The sequence below is a fragment of the Tricharina praecox genome, assembly GCF_024521635.1.
Source record: "Tricharina praecox strain CBS 144465 chromosome Unknown BZA05scaffold_21, whole genome shotgun sequence".
Classification (NCBI taxonomy): Eukaryota; Fungi; Ascomycota; class Pezizomycetes; order Pezizales; family Pyronemataceae; genus Tricharina; species Tricharina praecox.
The window spans coordinates 122,223-141,498 of NW_026250423.1; the positions used below are offsets into that span (position 1 = coordinate 122,223).

At 53.7% G+C, this 19,276-nt stretch overlaps 7 protein-coding genes across 7 annotated transcripts; 3 read left to right on the forward strand and 4 right to left on the reverse strand.

Annotated features, from left to right (window-relative positions):
* Positions 1–911: 911 nt before the first annotated feature.
* BZA05DRAFT_446950 (uncharacterized protein) lies at positions 912–1,525 on the forward strand (the record flags this gene model as incomplete). The annotated part of the gene is made up of 3 exons (XM_051487121.1): positions 912–992; positions 1,048–1,268; positions 1,336–1,525. The coding sequence occupies 3 exons, from the start codon at positions 912–914 to the stop codon at positions 1,523–1,525; spliced, it is 492 nt and encodes a 163-aa protein (XP_051337273.1).
* Positions 1,526–3,344: 1,819 nt separating this feature from the next.
* Positions 3,345–3,997, forward strand: BZA05DRAFT_437841 (uncharacterized protein; the record flags this gene model as incomplete). Its single annotated transcript, XM_051486463.1, has 3 exons — positions 3,345–3,399; positions 3,464–3,544; positions 3,596–3,997. Exons 2-3 carry the CDS (start codon positions 3,464–3,466, stop codon positions 3,995–3,997), a joined length of 483 nt encoding a protein of 160 aa, XP_051337274.1. The 5' UTR covers positions 3,345–3,399.
* Positions 3,998–5,706: 1,709 nt separating this feature from the next.
* BZA05DRAFT_123687 (ankyrin repeat-containing domain protein) lies at positions 5,707–8,142 on the reverse strand. Its single transcript, XM_051478715.1, has 2 exons — positions 7,778–8,142; positions 5,707–7,718 (listed from the first exon to the last, which is right to left on the reverse strand). Exons 1-2 carry the CDS (start codon positions 7,783–7,785, stop codon positions 5,795–5,797), a joined length of 1,932 nt encoding a protein of 643 aa, XP_051337275.1. The 5' UTR covers positions 7,786–8,142; the 3' UTR covers positions 5,707–5,794.
* Positions 8,143–9,712, reverse strand: BZA05DRAFT_123686 (uncharacterized protein). Its single transcript, XM_051478714.1, has one exon. It carries the CDS (start codon positions 9,512–9,514, stop codon positions 8,501–8,503), a length of 1,014 nt encoding a protein of 337 aa, XP_051337276.1. The 5' UTR covers positions 9,515–9,712; the 3' UTR covers positions 8,143–8,500.
* Positions 9,713–9,740: 28 nt separating this feature from the next.
* BZA05DRAFT_356517 (uncharacterized protein) lies at positions 9,741–11,304 on the reverse strand. The gene is made up of 3 exons (XM_051481414.1): positions 11,099–11,304; positions 10,300–11,006; positions 9,741–10,244 (listed from the first exon to the last, which is right to left on the reverse strand). The coding sequence occupies exons 1-3, from the start codon at positions 11,115–11,117 to the stop codon at positions 9,951–9,953; spliced, it is 1,020 nt and encodes a 339-aa protein (XP_051337277.1). The 5' UTR covers positions 11,118–11,304; the 3' UTR covers positions 9,741–9,950.
* Positions 11,305–13,056: 1,752 nt separating this feature from the next.
* BZA05DRAFT_404911 (mono-functional DNA-alkylating methyl methanesulfonate N-term-domain-containing protein) lies at positions 13,057–17,062 on the forward strand. The gene is made up of 5 exons (XM_051484364.1): positions 13,057–13,264; positions 13,344–14,205; positions 14,257–14,618; positions 14,670–15,993; positions 16,051–17,062. Exons 1-5 carry the CDS (start codon positions 13,170–13,172, stop codon positions 16,828–16,830), a joined length of 3,423 nt encoding a protein of 1,140 aa, XP_051337278.1. The 5' UTR covers positions 13,057–13,169; the 3' UTR covers positions 16,831–17,062.
* BZA05DRAFT_404913 (WD40-repeat-containing domain protein) lies at positions 17,059–19,274 on the reverse strand. Its single transcript, XM_051484365.1, has 3 exons — positions 18,594–19,274; positions 18,312–18,471; positions 17,059–18,258 (listed from the first exon to the last, which is right to left on the reverse strand). Exons 1-3 carry the CDS (start codon positions 18,804–18,806, stop codon positions 17,342–17,344), a joined length of 1,290 nt encoding a protein of 429 aa, XP_051337279.1. The 5' UTR covers positions 18,807–19,274; the 3' UTR covers positions 17,059–17,341.
* Positions 19,275–19,276: the final 2 nt, after the last annotated feature.

The following is a 19,276-nucleotide window of genomic DNA, read 5'->3' on the forward strand; positions in this document are numbered from 1 at the left end:
GGCGACGGGTGTGTGGGATCGTTGCCCATTATCGAGACACGCAGCAGTTGATCCGAAAGACCATCGCCGCACCGGTGAAGACGCCAGACGATCAAAGTCTCCACCACCAGCAGCAGCACGGGAGCCTCCGGTGGAGCACAGGGACCAAGAGTGGCCTGGAGGCACGCCGGTGTGCAGCGTTGGCAGTAGCTAGCCTATAGCCAAGATGGGCGCTTGACTCTGCCACGGCTACGTCCTCGGGAAGTAGTCGCCGTATGGTTGTCCTGAACAGTTCTTTCATACCGATGGAACAACGTATCACTGAAGCGACGGCCTGAATCCGAGCAATCACTGGCCAGTACCAAGATTGTGACCAGCAGCTAGGTCCGAATCTACTGAAGAGTGCGAAATATGCTCATCCGGCTTATATGTCGACTGTAGTTTTCTACAGCTGGTAAACCAAACAGCGTGCTTTCGTAATCGATTTGTCTGTGATAACGAGGAAATGGAGCCTCTACTATTGCGTATTCGCAACTGGTATTACAGGCACAAATCACAGTATTGGGTTTGCAGGCTACTAAGGGTATCGCAGGCTCAAGCTCCGAAGTGCCTAGTCCTCCCGCTCAAACGCCTTGGAGGGCCGCGCCAGGGTAAGCCCTCCCGGAGACCTAGCCCCGCGCTGCCCGCTGGTGTACATAGAAGGGTTTCTTTTTGAATCCCGCTAGCCTCAGATGTTGAAGTTTCACCAACATATTCACCTATAAAACCCCACGTCCGCCACCCACTTCTCTTCTTCTCTTCATCACACATATCGGACATTCACAAAATTCTCTGCGAAAACTAAAACGCAACATTTGAATATCCAAAGTAAGTAGATCCGTCTTATCACACAAATCACTCGCAGATCACAAATGCTAACTCGGATACCAGAGATGTCAAAACACTCCTACAACCTGCGCAAGCGGGCTCCAAAGCCCGCTACCGCCATTCCGCATGGCCGCAAAGCTCCCGAGGTAGTTTGGCCCAACCCACACTCCTATCCGGCCGCATCTGACATCGTGTCCACAGATCTCCAAGTGCCTACAGATCTCCAAGTGCGCACGCGCACCGAAGACACACGTCTACTGCCTAAAGCCCGGCAGCATGGCTCGGCCCGCCGAAATAAATTTCGGCGAGCACACCACGCTCGTGGAGGGTGCGCGCTTCTACCTCCAGCCTGGAGGCAGGAAGTGCGCCCCACGCGGCGTGGTGTCCATGGTGATCACCGTGCCAGCTGAAGTCGACCTCCAGTGGCCGGTAGTAATGGACTTGGGGGAGGAGATCTCGGGGAAGGCGGAGGCGGGCACCAGGTGGAAGACACAAGGGAACCGAGAATTGTATCATCCGGTTCGACTCAGACCCTGAGTCCGAGAGCGAAGAGCCCCTCATATCCGACGAAGCCCGCCGTGCAATCGAGGAGGTTGCCGGACACGACGGCGAAGAGCAGGAGCAGAATCTGCTGTTGCTCCCTGGCCTGGATCCGTGCGGAGCTATCGGCATTGATTGAGATGGCACTCGGCAGTAACCTATATCACTAGAGATGGCGAAGCGGTATCCACAAGCTTGAGTGAAAGGGATAGTGCGGATGGACTGGAAAAATATGCTGTTTATGTCCGCCCCATGTGTAAAGATGTGGTGGCGGCGTTTATGGGGAGTACCACTGGTGGCGGTAGATCCCAGGTGCTGGCAAGTGGGCCTGCGGGAATGGCGAGCGAATTGAGGGTTGCAGTCGCGGAATGCAACGACGCAGCGAGTGTCTGGAGGGGTGAAGAAGCGGCGGATGTGGGCCTGTATTGGGATAGCCGTTATTTGTGAGGAGTTCGTGCTTTTTCCTTTAGACTAATCCCCCAACGGTGGTTAATTTCTTTTCTATTTTCTTTATTTTTGCTTCTCTCTCGCGACGCATCCTAAACGGCTGCGTGTGGTTGATTTGGTCCACAGGCGGATTGGCAAGAACACAATCCGTTTCCTGCCCCTCCAAGCTGCCGGAGCGGCTGACCCGACAAGGCTCCCTCATTCCCCACTGTCCACTGTCAGAGCAGAAGTGACAGACACCGCTTCTCGCCATGGACTGCACAGTGCACGCGGGTAATGGGCGGCGAAGCAAGCGGACAAGCGGACAAGCGGACAAGCGAGCATGCGCTCCCTTTTTGATGATCAGCTAGTAACTGCTGCACGGTGGATGTTCGTTACGTCCAAGGTGGGCTACGAAGGAAGCCGCTGCTGCTGGCTTCATATTTCTTCTGCCCTAAGCGTAATAAGTAATTCCTGCTGAGGGAGGAGATCATTACTCCGTCATGGTAGCCTTCTAGAAAGTTTTGTGCAATCTATGGGAAGATCTGCATCAGGAAAAAAGAGAGTGCACGCCCGATACAACCGGGTGTCCGAGGTGTTTGACAGGCCTCGGACAGTAACTCCCTCTACCGTACGAGGCTAGTCGAGGGGTTTTGCTTGAACGCAGCATGGCAGGCTGTTTGGTGTTCCCCACGGAGCGCTTGACTCTTTAAGCGCGATTTAACGCCCAGCGGCAGTATAAAACGTAGCACTCCCAGCGTGCCTCTTTACAGGCACTAGACGGTAACGCCTCTATCCGGACGTGACGGTCGAGGCACTCGACAAGTTTGAACGTAGCAAGCGGGGCGTTTGGGGTTCCACGCTGGGTCTTCGAATCTTCAGATACAGTATAACTCCTTGCCCTCTTCATCGGTTGAAGGGATGAACATTCACTGATCCAAACATATATTGCGTCTAGCCTTCGAGGCGCAATACATCTTCTCAACCTGAGGTTCCATTTTTTCTATCTAATCAATCCTACATATTTAAAGCGAGTCTGACGCGATACACCCGGCTAGCAGCCAGCAAAAAATGCGAGGGGAAGAAGGTGTTGTATCCACGGCGAGGAAATTGTGGTATCCGCGGGGGGACAGGCTAAATACTGTAGGAAGGCATATGAGGATGATACATAGCGGCTGTAGTTGGAAGATCAGAGGCTATCCGACAGCGAAGGACACCGAGGAAAGCGTGCTATCCACGGCGAAGAGAGTGTGGTATCTGCGGCGAGAAAGGGCTGATAGTACTACAGAGCGGCTTAGGGGGAGAATACGGCAGTCATATGAGGTCCGGACGGCGCGAGCGGTATAGCCGCTCGGTGAGGTTTAATAGCCCCATGAGGTTATTACTAGTCCTGCCCTCACCATCTGCGATTGAATCTCGTCAGCCTCTGACAGGTATTGAAGCTTATCCTCAAGCCTGGATCACCAACACCTATAAATCCCCACGTCCACCCACTTCTCTTCTTCTTCTCCTCTTCTCTTCATCACACACACCGCACATTCACTCAACTCTCTGCGTAAACCAAAACGCAAAATTTGAATATCCAAAGTAGATCCATCTTATCACACACACTCACTCGCAATAATGTATGCTGACATGATATCTACTAAAGATGTCCGGACACAATCACAACCTGCAGAAGCGCGCCACCAAGGCCGCTACCACCGTCAAGCCTGCCCGCAACTCCCCCAAGGTGAGCATGACCCGCACTCCTATCGCACTGCATCTGACACGGCGCTCGTAGATCCCCAAGGCCGCGAGCGGCATTTCCAAGTCCGCCCGCGCCAAGAAGTACATATACGCCCTCAAGCCCACCACCATGGCTCGGCTCGCGGACATCGAGTTCGACGAGCACACCACGCTGGTGGAGGGTGCGCGTTTCTACCTCCAGCCTGGAGGTAGGAAGCGCGCCCCCAGCGGCGTGGTGGCCATGGTGATCACCGTGCCCGCTGGTGTCGAAGGCCAGTGGCCGGTGTGGATGGACTTCAAGGAGGAGGTCTTGGGGGAGGCAGAGGAGAAGGAGGTGGAGCAGCAGCTCCAGCAACAGCCGGAAAACGAACAGCTGGAGGAGGAGCAGCAGGCGGAAGCAGAGGAAGAGGAGAGGCCAGCGGGCAACACCAGCCGCCTAAGTTGTATCGTTATGTAGAAACGTTTAGTATTTCTCAACATTTCAAGAGCAGAGTTCGGCGTGGTTAGATATTCGCCGTTCATGGCTCCAATATTCCGTGTCTCGCATATCAGAATCGGTGATAACAACCGTAGTGATCAACGATATCGCTTCATCCGTGCTGGCTCTCTGTCTGGTAGAGTCGTCGACACGATCTCGGCTCATTCATGAACGAGCGGGCGTATCCAGAAAATATGGCTCTTTGTAAATGCAGTGGCTCTCCCTTTTACCAGAGTGAAGACTAAGAGTCCTCAATTGCGTTATCGAATGCATCTTTGTCTTTACGAACATCGGTCTACTGATCATGACGAAAGTCTTGTTTCATAGGCCTACCATTTTCAGTCATTCGACGCCTTTGCAACCGCGCCGAAACAACATATCCGTAATATCTTCATTGCTCAAGAACCCACATAAGTGTAACGGGAAAGGAGATGTTTACTCCATCATGGTAGCCTTCTAGAAAATTCTGTGCAATCTGTGGGGATATCATTCACAGGTCCGGACAGTGTGGGCGGTATCGGTGCTCGGTGATATCCACTAACCTGTGAGGTGATGGCTAGACCTAACCTCACTTCACTCACCATCTGTGATTGAATCTCGCCAGAGACCTAACCTCACTTCACTTACAATCTGTGATTGAATCTCGCCAGCCTCAGATGTTGAAGCTTCACCAACCATCTATAAAACCCCACACCCACACCCACCACCCACTTCTCGTCTCTTCTTCTCTTCATCGCACAGATCTCGAGTTCAAAAAACTCCCTGCTCCAACCACAAAGCAAAGTTCGAATACCTATCGAACTTTCAAAACAAAAAAAAAACCAGAGATGTCAGAACACTCCTACAACCTGCGCAAGCTGGATTTTGAGGAGATGGATTGGGAGGCGCAGGAGCAGGAGGACGAGAGGGAAGAAGACGGCGAGGAGATAGATGAAGACGAGGAGGAGAAGAAAGAAGATGAGCAGGAGCAGGAGCAAGAAGAAGACGAGGAGGATGAACAAGAGGAGGAGCAAGAAGAAGGCTGGGAGGATGATCAAGAGCGGAAGCAAGATCAAGAGCTGGGGATTGAAGCAGACTCCGGGGAAGATCGAAAGCAAAAGCAAAATAAACATTAAAGACTCCAAGAATGATCAAAAGCAGAAGCAAAATCAAAAGCAGAAGCAAAAGCAGGAGGAGCAGTAGGAGCAGCAGTAGGAGGAGTAAGCGGCTGACCCGACAGGGCTCCCTCATTCCCCACTGTCCATCAGAGTAGAAGTGACACAGGAAATAGTGAAAGAAATGACAGAAGAGAAAATATGTGCTGGACAAGCGCCGCAAAACCTCCTGGGTGCTCGGGCATGGCGCATTATGACTATGTCTCTCCATTTTGCCTGCACACTGTTACCTCTCCACATAGTAAACCATAGCATAAGCCTTCCTACGGTTACGAACGGCGGTGGGATGGAAGTAGAGCACGTAAAAGCAACAGCGGCGACAGCTTGGGCATTAGAACTCGAGGGGTCTCTGTAGTGGTATAGACCAAACGCAGTTTTTCCCAGTACATGTATTTTGATACATATGAGCTCGAGGCACCTAGGTCTCGCCGGGCATGACCGCCCCATACGGTAGACCAAAAACTGGACACCTGACCTCCCATATACACTATGTCTCCCCCCCCATTCCTCCACCGCCGGCCCGCACACCGTGCAACAAGAGGCTTTCCGCTATCACCCGCCGCCGCACTTCGTCACCGCCAAACCACCCGGGCTTCTCTTTGTCCCACATTTTGTACATGAGCTATGGTATTGGAGGAAATTGTTGGTTACAGTCACACGGTCCCGAAAACGCCACATCTTCCCCTGACAGGTGCGCACCACAATCGACACCATTTTTCCCCCACAGACTCAGGAGGATCCGGAAGTCCTTTATACTCTTCTCATGGCGCCACGACGTCTTCGCCCCGTATTTCAGCAGGACCTTTAGGAGTGAGAATATGGGACCGAGATCGCGCACCCAATTGGGCTGGTTGCATTCTTTCGGTTGATGGTCGTACCGATAGTAGCACAAGCTTGTTGTCTCTGACCCCCCGCGGCGTTTGTACTGTTGGTGAATATTCTCCGTATGGCTGTATTCGTAAATCTCTATGGAGATCTGGTCGAGGAGAGTCAGAACTGGCGAATCCCCATCCCACATAGGGTCTCCCGAACGCCACAGCTTCCTTCGTGCGCTTGGATCGGCCCCGGCTTCGAGTAACATCGATGCGATTTCAACGTGGTTTGCGTGAGAAGACCATATCATGAGCAGCGGCGTGACTCCCAGCTCATCTGCCGCATTGACATCGGCACCGGCTTCAATCAGAGCCTTAGTCATTTCCAGATTGTGTGCGTGAGAGGTGCGGTGTAGCGGTGTCTCACCCTCTGCATTCCGCGCGTTGACATCAGCGCCGGCTTTGATCAAGAGCTTTGTAATTGCCAGGTTGTCCGCCTCGGAAGCATAGTGTGTGTCTGCCTTGGAAGCATAATGTAGTGGGGTCTCACCCCCTTCCATCGCCGCATTGATATCAGCGCCGGCCTCGATCAGGACCTTCACGAGTACCAAATTGTGTGCATGAAAAGCATAGTGTAGCGGGGTGCTGTCTGATGACGAGCGCGCGTTTATGTTGGCGCCGTTCTTGATTAGGAACCACACCATTCCCGGGGTATCGTAATAGCGGGGCCCGGGCCAGAGGGGATGGTTTTTCCAGGGCCCGTCATCGGCGCAGAGGTGGTGTAGGGCTGTCCAGCCATATAGATCGCGATAATCCACCGGGGCCCCGCATGCGAGTAGCTCTCTCACGATCCCCTTTCGCTTCTCTGTCAAGTTGTCCTTGGGGTAGTCGTGGCCGCTATGGGTAACCGCCACGTGGATCGGACATGACTCGGGTCTCAGGACGCCACCCTCGTCCTCCCGACCCTCCCACTCGGCACAGTCTTTGGGTAAGTCCATATCATCCAACAATGTGGCTCCGTGGTCCAGTAGAACTTTGAGTGAAGCCAGGTTGGCGTACTCAATGGCAAAGCGTAGCGGTGTTAAACAACCGCCTGGGGTGTCAACGTCGCACCATTCCGGATAAGGGCCGCTTATATCTCCTTCTTTAATGGGATTTCCGCGAAGCATTCCTTTGTTGATATTGGCTCCGCGGCCCAGGAGAAATTTCATTGTAGCGGTGTGGCCGCCAATGGTAGCATACAAAAGTGCTGTGCTTCGACGTCCAGGACAGCGTGAGTCGATGGGGATGCCACACATGTCGAGATATTTCCGCACTGCGCCGGTGCTGCCGGTGGCCGCAGCCAGATGAAAGGGTGTGATGTCTGACCAGACAGGAGGAAGGGGCAGATCAAAGTCCTCCCAACGGTACTTCACCCGGTATTGGTCGAGTTCGGGAATCTCGTGGCGTACGGTGAACTTTGAGTTGTAGACCCGGGTGAACAGTTCACGCTCCAGATTGCGATGCAACACGAAAGATGTTGCGTGTAGACGGTACATATCAAAGGGGGACAGGTAGCCGGCAATTTTCCACATGAGCTCTACCGGAAGGGTCGTGAGCGGGGGCCCAAGTGAGGGTTTCGGAGCCGTGGTGCTGGGGCTGGGGCGACCGTAAATAAGCGGCTGAATCCTCCATTCGGGCAACGTTGGTAACGGAACTGCGCTGATGGCGGACTCGAGTCGGTCCAAGCTTGGACTGGTAACTCGACGTCAGCACGCTGCTACTTCTGGGGTTTCACGGAGGGAGGAGCATACTCAGACATCGTGCAACGTTGATGATAGGTAAGTGAGGAGTGATCAAGACTGAACTGGACTAGACTAGACTGGGCCGGGCTGGGAGACTGGCGCAATGTCGCAGCCTGGGACGGGCTTGCGACGATGATGAGAGGAAGAACTGTGCAGATGTGTTGCTTTTAATACTGTTTCCCGGTGACTGGAAGAATGAGTACAAAGCTATCGCCCCCTTGCGCTTTTCGGTATGTAGTCGCTGTTGTGCTTGTATTCTTCACCGGGGACTTTCCATCTCTAAAGTTGGCTTGAGTACGCGGCTCGACCGGTGACATGCGATGCTAAGCCCAACAGCTCCTCGACGATACATAGCACCGCCACAGTAGGATAAATACGATCTGAGGAAGTCTATGGAGGGAAATTGATAGATTTTCAGGAAAAAATAATACGATTAAGGCGAGAATACCGCCGAAAGTAGAGCATATTTTAGTTAAATAGTGGCGGAGCGAAATGTGGTGACTCGAGCTCGTTTTTCAGCTCTCGCTGTACAGGCTTTTTGTGGATAGATTTCTCGCCATGACATAGGTAGGTAAGCAATTAGCACAGGTGGATCAAGAAGCAGGAATCGAGTGATATACTGTAATGACTCAACAGCACGTCAGAACCATCCAGAGCCCACCGGTCTACAGAATCCATATCATACACATAAACATACAACGTCCTTCTTAGACCAGAAACGGGTATCGCTAATCACTCCTCCGCCTCCAGAATGATATTGTCAATGAGCCTAACCGGACCCTGTCCCTCCTCGACCGGTGACATCCGCACAGCAGCACTCAACACCGCCCCCTTCTTTGGGTCTACCGTCCCTAGCTCCTCAAGCTCCTGCAGGTCCGCAAGGCTGAAATACTCGATTTCAAACGGCACATCTTTCCCCGGTTGCAAAAGCTCCAGTCCCTTGGCCAACACAGCCTTTGCGTCCACCGTTCCCCCCTGCGCCGCAAGTCGGCGGTACTCATCCTCGCTTGCCCGCAAAGCTTGATACAGCACGGGCGCGATGGCCCTCCTGCGTTCGCCCAGGTAGACATTCCTACTGCTCATCGCCAATCCATCCACCTCCCTGCCGGTGGGGCAAACTCTGATCTGGACTGGAAAATGCAGATCTTTGACCATCCTCTTGAGTATAATACTCTGCTGGACATCCTTCTGACCGAAATATGCGATATCCGGCTGTACGATGTTAAACAGCTTCGCGACGACGGTCGCAACGCCACGGAAGAAGTGTGGTCTCGTAATCCCCTCCAGCTTCGCTGCCAGCGGCTGGACAGTCACGAACGCGCCGCGCTGCGCGTTCTCCTCCAGCGGGATACCATGCGGGTACATCTCCGCGACGGAGGGGAGGAACAGTGCCTCGATACGGCCGCGGGTCGTGCTGTCGGCGGAGAACTCGGCGTTCAGGGACTCGAGTAGGGCGACGTCGGTGTGAAGCGTGCGCGGGTATACCGCGAGATCTTCCGTGGGCGCGAATTGAGCTGGGTTAACGAAGATGCTGACGGCTACTGAGTCGTTTTCTTTTGCTGCTGTGCGGATCAGGGAGAGGTGGCCGGCGTGTAAGGCGCCCATCGTCGGCACGAAGCCGAGCGATTTGGTGCTCAGGAGGGGATGTCGGTAGGAACGGAGGGAGGCTATGGTGGTGTAGATCTTTAGAGGATCGGTAGTTTCGGGAAGCGCTGTTATCACGGACGAAGCGGCGGGGGATGCCATTTTGACTGGTGATGCTCGGGGGTCAGTGTGGGTGGCATTAGGCGTTAGGAAATGGGATATGGCATACAGGATTGCAATGATGTGAAGCTGCGCCAGAATAGGCGCATACTTGGATCGACGGGGTGGCTTTTATACCCCGTGCGCGTGGGAAGGGAGCTCTGCGTGATAGTTGAGTCAACCGTCACATGGAAGTTTTAGTTCCCCGTGGCGGGGATAATACAGATGTCAGGTTGGGACTAGCGTCAATGATTATTCACTCATACATAACCCAAACTGAACCGAACGAAGACATCAAAATCAAAGAGACAACAAAAACGCCTCTATGTAACGGCTTTTCTTCCAACCCAATCTCCACCAAAGAACAACCCCGTCCCCCCTAAATAGGGTTAACGCGATCTCAAAAAAAAAACGCCAAATCACGGTGTCCCTTGAAGTACTATTCAAACCTCATTGCGACAACTTTGTCCGACACTTGTTGGGGGGTAAGAAGTCCGGCTTCAGTGATGAGCCCCTTGATGAGGTGTCTGGGAACATGGTCGACGAATTCTTGCTGATCTTGCGGTGTGGCACCCTCAACGCCTTGCGGTGGATCGAAGTCGATGATGTTTTGCTCCACGGGCATGTTGAACTGGTCCAATGGGAATATATCGACGAACTTGTGTGTCTCCGTAGCAACATATACCGGACGGTTGTAGGTCTTTGCAACGAGGGCAAGCTGGTATGATCCCAACTATTCGGCAAGTTAGTATAGGCGTACCCGCCATCGAAGGAGGGGCGCTGCATACAATGTTGAGGACGCTGCCGTCTCCGAAAACACCCTCCGCTCCAATGATCACCATCGTCGATTTCTTGAGTGCATAACCCATGGCATTATCGTCGACCACCGCAACAGGGATCCCTCGAGCGCGAAGCTCCTTCGCCGTCCTGAGACCGAGAAGGCTGGGCCGAGTCTCGGTGACGATAGCGTTGAATCTAATATTCTGTTCCGCCGCTTTCTGGAGCATTGCGATCACACATCGCGAGTGCCCGTGCAAGAATACCGTAATACCGTCCTTGATAGCTTTAACTCCACACTCGGCAACCTTGATTCGCGCCTCCCTTGCGCGCTGCGCAAACAGATGTCCATTCGCCTGAAGCTGCTGCTTAAACGCCTCGAAATCCTTAGGGTCATCATGAGCGTGCGCAATGATGAAGCGCTTGAACAGGTCGCAGCCAGCGGTGAGAGAGATCGCGTTTGGAATCGACTTCTTGAGCGCGTCGGCGCCGTCACCGATTGCCGACATCAACTCGTGGATGGTACCGGCTTTTGTGGCATCACAGAGCGCCGATAGTGATTCTATTGCGGCGATGGGCATAGATTTCGACGGGTCTTGGGAGAGGAGCTTGAAATAGTGTTCTCGGATGTCAAATTCGCCTTTTGTCGAGTATACAACACCAGGCTTCGGGTGGGAGTGCGAGGATGCCGTCGACGGGGGCGAGATGTGCATTGAGGCTGTTCGGACGCATGTATGTCAGATCAACAGCCTATTCGCATCCTAGGGTTGTAGTGATGCTGGCAGCGAATGGGTCGGGAGCGCGACTCACAGGATATTGTTTCCGACATAATGGCGTTTTGTACGTTGTTGTCCGCGGTAGCGTCGGTCGGATATGAGGGAGTGAATGGACGTATCAAGCGGTGTCTGGAGGTGGGTCGCGGCCTGAGCGGTCGTGGGGCAAGTTGAGTTGAGGTGTCGTTGAATGGCTGATGGTGATGGTGACTGGATGCTTTGTTTCACAAGGCATGATCGTACCCCACCAAAGCACGCTAGCTATTTTACGCTGTTAGTGCGGGGTTAAAGTAAGGTAAGGGTCAGGCACCGGTCTCATCTCCAAGACTCCAACTCGTCTGCACGCTTGAGATAGCCGCATCCACCTTCAATTGAAGCCTCAAGATGACCACACCATTTGTGTTGGGTCTCCGTACAAGTATAAAACGAATGCTATTGGGTCGCGATTCGCCAATCGCGGGAGGACAAGACACTCTTGGCCCGTGGGAACCGAGTGGGTAGGAGGTACATTGGCTGAGTACTGGCCATGGCGTTGACCCATTGTATGAATACTTCTTACTTGCCTGGTGTTTTCCTCTTTCAACGACCCGTGTTCCGTATGTCGCCGGTTTCCCGCCGATTATATACAGTCGCTAAAGACATTTGATCTTCCGATAGCACAACTTGAACTGTCATCCCTACCTTCAGCATCACCATAATCCTCACCATCACCCTTCAGCTTCCAAAGTTCCCACCCACCCTACCCTTTACCGATGTATGTGTATTTGGTAGGTCCTCATTGGGGTCTCCTCCGATTCACCGCCTTTTCATCCATTGGTCGAGGCCGTTAAATTGCAGTGCAAGCAAGTCTGTGCGTTCACAGTCACTCGGCCAGTTAATCTGCGGTCCCAAAATTTCCAAAAACACAGTCATTTGCCTCCGTGAGTTCTACTTGTATCGCTAGGATAGGTCAGGTAGAGGGCGGAGGGCAGAGAAAGCCACATCGGGCCGCTCGATGAAAGCCAGGTTTGGCAGCGGCACGGAACTGGGTGTGTGTACAGTATACAGTAATCAAGAAAAAAAACATAATCATTTGTTCCAGATCCTCTTGAACTCCATCATAATTTGATCCGGATCCATAATGATATTCTTTGTCTGTTCAAACGCAGTTATCTGTTGTGCAAGAGCCGGCTCGCAATAAGATAGGATGTTCAGCCGGGCCTGCACAGCGCGGACCGACTTAGGCAAATACAGTTTTATGGAACCAGGTACCGTTTCGTCAAAGTCGTGGCTGAAATGTTCCACCATCTTTATGAGGAAGGGCTCCCATGCATCGTAGTTGAGGGCATCGCGACGAAGGAGCTCGGAGGGGAGGGGGACGGGGACTTCGAGGATTGGCATGCTTGCAATTGTTGGTCGGTTAATTTGGTCGAGCTGTTTGGTTGAGTTGTTTTGACGGTCGAGTATAATCCGCTAAGACTGGCGACGGGTGTGGTGTATTTTCATCTGCTTTTGTTCATTAAGACGAATACTCATTCCCGTTTGTCGATCTCAACTTGAAGCTTGCCGTTTCATGTAAACATGAGCAGTTCAAGGCAAATACGTCCAGATGAGCTGTAAGGAGAAACGTTTCAGCTGCAGCCAAGCTTAAAGGGCGAAATAATGCAGTCTTCGTAGAGGAAAGGAACCGAGTGATGAGCTAGGTTTGACGTGTTTCTTACGGTACCTAGGTCAGGTGGCTGTGGAGTGTTAGGATTATGCGTTCTACAATATGATGTAGATGATAAAGCTTGAGTTCCTAGACTTTATACATTATGTGCTTTGCTACTCTGGATAGCAATAGCTTGCTCAAGGTACTCCAATCCGATGTTTACATAGGATAACTGTGAAGACGAGGACTAGTTCCGTTACGTAAAACACGTTCGGAAAGAAGGCTACCCCAATCTGTTCAAATGTGGCGCAGGTCGACTATTTAGTGTCAGCCCGCTAGCACGAGCCACTCTTTCACCTTTACGCCACACCCACGTCATCGTCTCCTCACAACCTTCGCACCCGTTCACCCCCCAGCACACAAGATCACACGAACCCCGACTCGGAAAGCTCAATCTACTTTCACGCGGGCGCGAGAGATGTCCTACCTAGCATCTATACACCCAGCCTCAGCTGTCAGGCACGCGATCAAGGCGAACTTTCTTGCTCCGGATGAGTCGTCTCTGCTGGTTGCGTACGATAGACACCTGCCTGCTTGAAACCGCATGAGCTTTACGTTTGCTCGGCCAGCTAATACTCATATGATGGCCTAGTAAATCAAATCGAGTTGAAGTGTACGCGTTCGCCATTGACGGGCTGTCACTACGAACCACATTCACAGTCTACGGTGTCGTCGTTGCGCTCCTCAAGTTGCGCCCCGAAACCAGTCCCACAGACCACATCTTCATCTTGACGGACCGCCATGACTACTTCGTAATCTCGTGGGAACCCGAAAAAAAGACTATTCGCAACGAGAAATATGCCGAGGATGTTGCGGACCGCTTTTTACGAGACTCCCCCGCGGGGATCAAGTACATTGCCGACCCGGCGGGCCGTATGCTGGGGATACACTCGTATGAAGGGACGTTCCTCGCATTGCCGTTGATACAGCCTATTACCGACAAGAGGAAACGGAGAAAGACGGGGGCAGTGTGTGTCGCAGGAGAGCTCGAGGGCCACTATCCCATCAAGATGCAAGACCTGATGGTCATCGATATCGTCTTCCTCCACAGCACTGACCACCCGGCATTGGCGGTTCTCCACCAGGGCAATGGACCGGACTCTGCTATACTGTCGACATATAAAGTCGTCTTCGGAGGAGGGACTTGGGAACTTCAACCATGGGAGACTAGCGCTCCCCCTCTTGAGCAAGAGGGGAGGATGTTGATCCCCGTACCCGAGCCGCTGGGTGGAGTGATGGTAATAGGCGATAGTAAGATATCGTATTTCCCGGCACAGGAGGAAGGTCTCGGGGTCTTTCATCGGGTCGCCGAGCCAACCCGATTTGTGGCCTGGGGGAAGATCGACGCACAACGTTTCTTACTGAGTGACAACACCGGAAAGCTCCAGCTGTTATTCCTGGATGTGGATGCAAACGAGAAAGTTCTCGAGATCAAAATTGAGACGATTGGACAGGTAGGTTCAAGCACAACTGCATTATCCGGGCTACTTGACTGACCGAAATAGGCGTCGATAGCAAGCCAGTTGATTTACCTGGATAACGGCCATGTGTTTATCGGATCGTCTAAAGGCGACTCACAGCTGATAAAACTGTCTGCAAAGGATCCGAGATGCGAGATCATCCAGATCTCCCCCAGTCTCGCTCCGATCCTGGATTTCCAGGTGATCAGCACCGGCCATTCCAGTGGTGACGAGCAACAGAATCTTTATAGCTCTGGCCAAACTAGTATCGTGACAGGCTGTGGAGGGTTTCATGCCGGGGGATTACGATCTGTGAAGAGTGGCGTGGGTCTGAAGGATCTAGCTATCTTGGGCGATATGATGGGCGTCAAGAAACTGATACCACTGGGGGTCACTCTCCAGAACCCGTATGTGACCTTTCTTGGGGCATTTCCGAGCAAGCTAACTTAGTCCCATAGGTTTCACGACACTCTGCTGGTGTCATTTATTGACGAAACGAGGGCCTTCAGGTTTGATGACGAGGGTGAGGTGGAAGAGCTCGACAGTTTTAATGGATTCGCCATGGAGGAAGAGACCTTGGCCGCATGCCTTCTATCGGACGAGCGGTTACTCCAAGTCACGCCTTCCCGGATCAGAATTGTGGATGCAACAGGCGGAATGGTGCACTCGGAATACGTGTCTGACTCCAAGATTGTCGCAGCCGATGTCAATTGCGACCTCCTTGTTTGCAATTTCGGAAACACGACGCTCGCAGTATTTAATCTGGGTGGGAACGCGGATGAGATCGTGGAAGTCGGCCGTCGCACCTTTGAGAACGAGATTTCCTGCCTTTTCGCTCTCTCGAACTATCCGCTTGTCTGCGCTGTTGGCTTTTGGACATCGTCCGCGGTTGCATTGCTATCGCTCCCCGGTCTGAAGACGCTCGCCGAAGAGTCATTGGGTGGTGATGTCACGGTTCCACGCTCCATAGCGATAGCCACCATCGTTGAAGGACAGTCCCCGACCTTGCTGGTTGCCATGGGAGATGGAACACTTGTTACTTTCTCAACCAACGACAATTGGACGCTGTCGCAAAAGAAGTCGATTTCCTTGAGCACTCAAGCCTTCTCCTTCCAGCTTATCCAGCGGGACGAGGGTCTCAGTGTGTTTGCCTCTTCTGCGAACCCCAGCCTGATCTATAGCGACGGGGGCCACATCATGTACTCGGCAGTCACGGCTGAGAATGTTTCGTATCTGGCGCCGTTCAACGCTCAAGGATTCCCCAACTCGGTGGTGCTCGTGGCGAATGGCGAGGTGAAGATTTCGACCATCGAGACGACGCGAAACAGCCACTACAAGACGCTGCGCATGGGCGATGTGGTTCGTAGGGTTGCCTACTCCAAGGAACGGCAACTGTACGGCATCGTTACGATTGCTGCCTGGCAGACCTTTCCGACTGTCAACGAGAGACATACCTGCTTTGTGAGGATTGTCGACGACTACGAGTTTAGTGTGGTGAACTCGTACGAGCTGGAGCCAAACGAACTGGTTGAATCTATAATATGTGTTCAGCTTGGCGACTGGGATGGCAAGAAGACTGACAAGTTCTTGGTGGGCACCGGAAAGATTCCAGATTATGCGGATATGGAGGACGGAAACTCAGAGTGCAAGGAGGGGAGACTACTGATTTTCGAGATCTCGGAAGCCCGCAAGCTGCTGCTCCTCGCCGAACTGAAGCTGAAGGGCGGTGTCAAGTGCATAGACATGGTGGGCGAGGACATCGTGATTGCCTTGAACAAGACTGTGCGAGATCCTCCACAGGCCGATCAACCATCATACCTCCTAGCTAACGGCTCCCAGATCGAAGTGTACTCCTACCAGTTTGCCATGCACGGCAAGCAATTCCTCCAGAAGCTCGCCTCCTTCCGCTGCCACAGCGAGCCGCAAGACATTGGCGTGACCGGCAACCACATCTGCGTCGCAGACCTAATGAAAGGCCCCTCGCTGCTATCCTACAGCCGGACGCCCATGCCGACACTCACCGAGATCTCGCGCGCCTACGGCACACAGTGGAGCACCGCCATCGACATGATCGACGCCAACACGCTCGTTAACGCCGACGCAGAAGGCAACCTGTCTATCTGGTCACGGGACACCACGCTGCTCTCGGAGGACCAGCAGCAGCAGCAGCGGCTCTCCCGGACCGGCGAGCTGCACCTGGGGCAGATGATCAACCGGATCCGGCGGATCCCGGACGTATCCGAGCACCACGCGACGCCCAACGCCGTCCTGCAGCCGTGCGCGTACCTCGCCACCGTCGACGGCGGGCTGTTCCTCCTCGCAAAGATCGCGGAAGACAAGACGCAGTTGCTCCTGCAGCTGCAGGCGAACCTCGCACAGGTCGTCCGCGGCGTCGGCGGCCTCGCGTTCGATGAGTGGAGGGGCTTCGTCTCCCCCGCTAGAGTCATGGACGGCCCATTTAGGATTGCGGATGGTGACTTTGTCATGCGGTTTCTGGAACTGGATGATGACGCGGCGAAGGGCGTGGTGGAAGGCACTGGCGGTGGCGGCGCCATGCCCCTCAATAAGTCGGTCGAGGAGGTGCGCAGCTTGGTCGAGAGCTTGAAGACGTTCCATTAGGTGTGCGGGCGGATTGGGTAGTTTCTGGGGTTGGTGACATCTGATGGGGTTCTGCTGCTTTTTCTTGTGGTTATTGTTTTCTTCGGGTTTTAGGCGGTAGACACGATGGCTAGACAATGTTGATGGCAAATCAGTAGGACCTCAAAGTTTGTGTTGTTGATGATAATTCGTAGGGTTTCTCACGTGGCATTTCCACATTCCATCGTCAGAAGGCAGTCGTAGTAAAGCCTCCATGCCATTACACCGTTCCGCGAAGTGATCACTCGAAGCACATTGACGCAAAACATATGTTGACGTCTGCATAATCAAATTCCATAGTAAAAAGCAAGGAAAATAATAATAGATCAAATAAAAAAGTCAACACCAACGCCAATTGCAATTCAGATAGAATCAGTGTCAAAGAAAAAGCTAGCCCCAGCACGGCCGATATCGCCATCGCCATCACCGCCATCACCGCCATCACTACCACCGCCACAATCCACACACCTGCCACACCCACAGCACGTCTCGATTATTCGTACATCAAGCTCTGACCCATCCTCTCACTAGAGTCCAAAAGCGAGTACTGTTTGGTGAGCACGCACTCACCGCCGCGCTCCATGTCAACATTATAGACGTAAAAGTCACCGTCGCTGGTAACCACCATGATCTGCGGGCTCGTGCTACTGAGCGCGACCACACTCTTGACGCCCGGTTTCTTGAGCTTGACGAACGCAAAGTCCCTAGCGGGCTCCCACATCTCCGTGACGGCGTTGGGGAGGTATCCGCCAGCGGCGCCGGCGAGCGTGCGCCCAATGCTTTGCGACGAGCGGCGGATGATCGAGCCGAAGGTTCCTGCGCCGTTTCGACGTCGCGCGTTCTCTTCGTATTGCTCGAAGCCGGCTGCTGCGGGGCCGCCGTGATTCGAGGGTGACGAGGACATGGAGTCGGTTGGCGAGTAGCCGCCGCTGGCGTCACCGCCGCCACCGTTGCCAGAGTTGTGCGAGTCGACGATCTGGGGCGCGCCGCCACCCAGACGGAAGATGTGGACTGTTTCGGTCGCCGAGGATATGCACAGCAGAGATGACACTAGGTTGAACGACATGGAGAAGATGCGGGATGGGTATGTGCCCCTTCGGAACTGGTAGAGCTTCTGCGCGCCGGGCACGGAAAAGACGCGGATGATGGTGCCCTTGTCGGAAGCCGTGGCGAGAAGCGTGCCCTCGTTGTTGAGGGCCACGTGGGAGAGGGGTGACTTGTGAGCCTCAACCACGTTTACAGCTTCGAGCTGAATGGCATCGAACAGCAGGACGTCTCCGGTCAACGGCGCGGGTTGCCCGGCGGCGGGTGGCGCGTGCGACGGCGGCGAAAACGGCGACGGGTTCGACGAGCTCGGACGCGGGTACGCGATGTAGCATCGATCGGAGGACGGGGATAGCGCGCAGATAGCTTTGTCGCGATCAACGCAGTCTTCAACAGGACACAGGGCGGAACATAGTTACCATTGGGATTTGGCGACGTCTCGATCGTGTGCAACAGCTTCATGTTGCTGATGTCGTAGACATAGATCTGCTCCTCCAACACCACTATCAACCGCTTCCGGTTGAGCTTGACCGCCAGTATCGAAGTCGGAAACGTGAGCTCGCAGATTGTCGTCTGACGCTGTTCGGCCCGTCACGTCAGCTGGTGCCCCCACCATCTCTCCTCAACTCTAAGATGCGGGGGGGGATGCGGTGGGCAAGGAAGATTTGGATTGTGCACACAGATGAAACCTCCGAGCGAACCTTCGTATTTGTTATCACCAATCGCCGCGGCGAGAATATGAGAGCCACCAATGAGGTGCTGAAGAGCATCTCGATGATGGACACATCCCCCTCCTTGTTCTCGTAGACCTTGCCGAACGGATCGCAGTTGTATATTCTGTAGCCGTTGTGAGTGCCGACGGCGAGACAGGAGTGATCCTGATTAAAGGTAACGAAGTTCATGGGGACAGCCATGTTGGGAGTTGGCGAATGCTATCCTATGGCGTGCGTGCGCGCGGACTCCAGATAGGAAGCACGTATCTGTCGCCTAGAGCAAAGAACCGGTTATGACGACACCCCGCACCAAGCTTTGGGACGGCAAGAGGGGTTTTCGGTAGTGGGTGCCTCGAGAGAGCTTCGGCAGAGGCGGTGGGCGTTTGGTTGGCAGAGAGAAAAAGAGAAGTGCAGGTCTGGAAGCAAACCGGCGAGTTGGCGATTGAACAGGCGTACGATCGATGGCAGGCGGCTCGAGCAGCAGCAAGGTGGTGGACAGAGCGGTTGCGATGGCGGTGGGTAATTGGTGATTGGGCGGGCGGACGAATGGAGCTCGAGCAGTCCGCTTCACGACTCGGTGTCGGTGTTGGCTGAGTTTGAAATCGGCGAGCCTGGAGGTTTGGAGGAGCACATCGGGGACATTCAGAATTCACGAGAGGAGAAGAGTGGCT

Bases quoted from the DNA above. Each gene is read 5' to 3' on its own strand.
- BZA05DRAFT_123686 (XM_051478714.1), bottom strand. From the start codon at position 9,514: ATGGCATCCCCCGCCGCTTCGTCCGTGATAACAGCGCTTCCCGAAACT.
- BZA05DRAFT_404913 (XM_051484365.1), bottom strand. From the start codon at position 18,806: ATGGCTGTCCCCATGAACTTCGTTACCTTTAATCAGGATCACTCCTGT. The intron at 18,472-18,593 runs GTTCGCTCGGAG...CGGGCCGAACAG, and splicing joins TGGTGATAACAAATACGAAG to CGTCAGACGACAATCTGCGA. The intron at 18,259-18,311 runs GTAACTATGTTC...ATCGCGACAAAG, and splicing joins GACGTCGCCAAATCCCAATG to CTATCTGCGCGCTATCCCCG.
- BZA05DRAFT_404911 (XM_051484364.1), top strand. From the start codon at position 13,170: ATGTCCTACCTAGCATCTATACACCCAGCCTCAGCTGTCAGGCACGCG. The intron at 13,265-13,343 runs GTACGATAGACA...ATGATGGCCTAG, and splicing joins GAGTCGTCTCTGCTGGTTGC to TAAATCAAATCGAGTTGAAG. The intron at 15,994-16,050 runs GTGCGAGATCCT...AACGGCTCCCAG, and splicing joins TGATTGCCTTGAACAAGACT to ATCGAAGTGTACTCCTACCA.
- BZA05DRAFT_356517 (XM_051481414.1), bottom strand. The intron at 10,245-10,299 runs GTATGCAGCGCC...CTTGCCGAATAG, and splicing joins ACGGCAGCGTCCTCAACATT to TTGGGATCATACCAGCTTGC.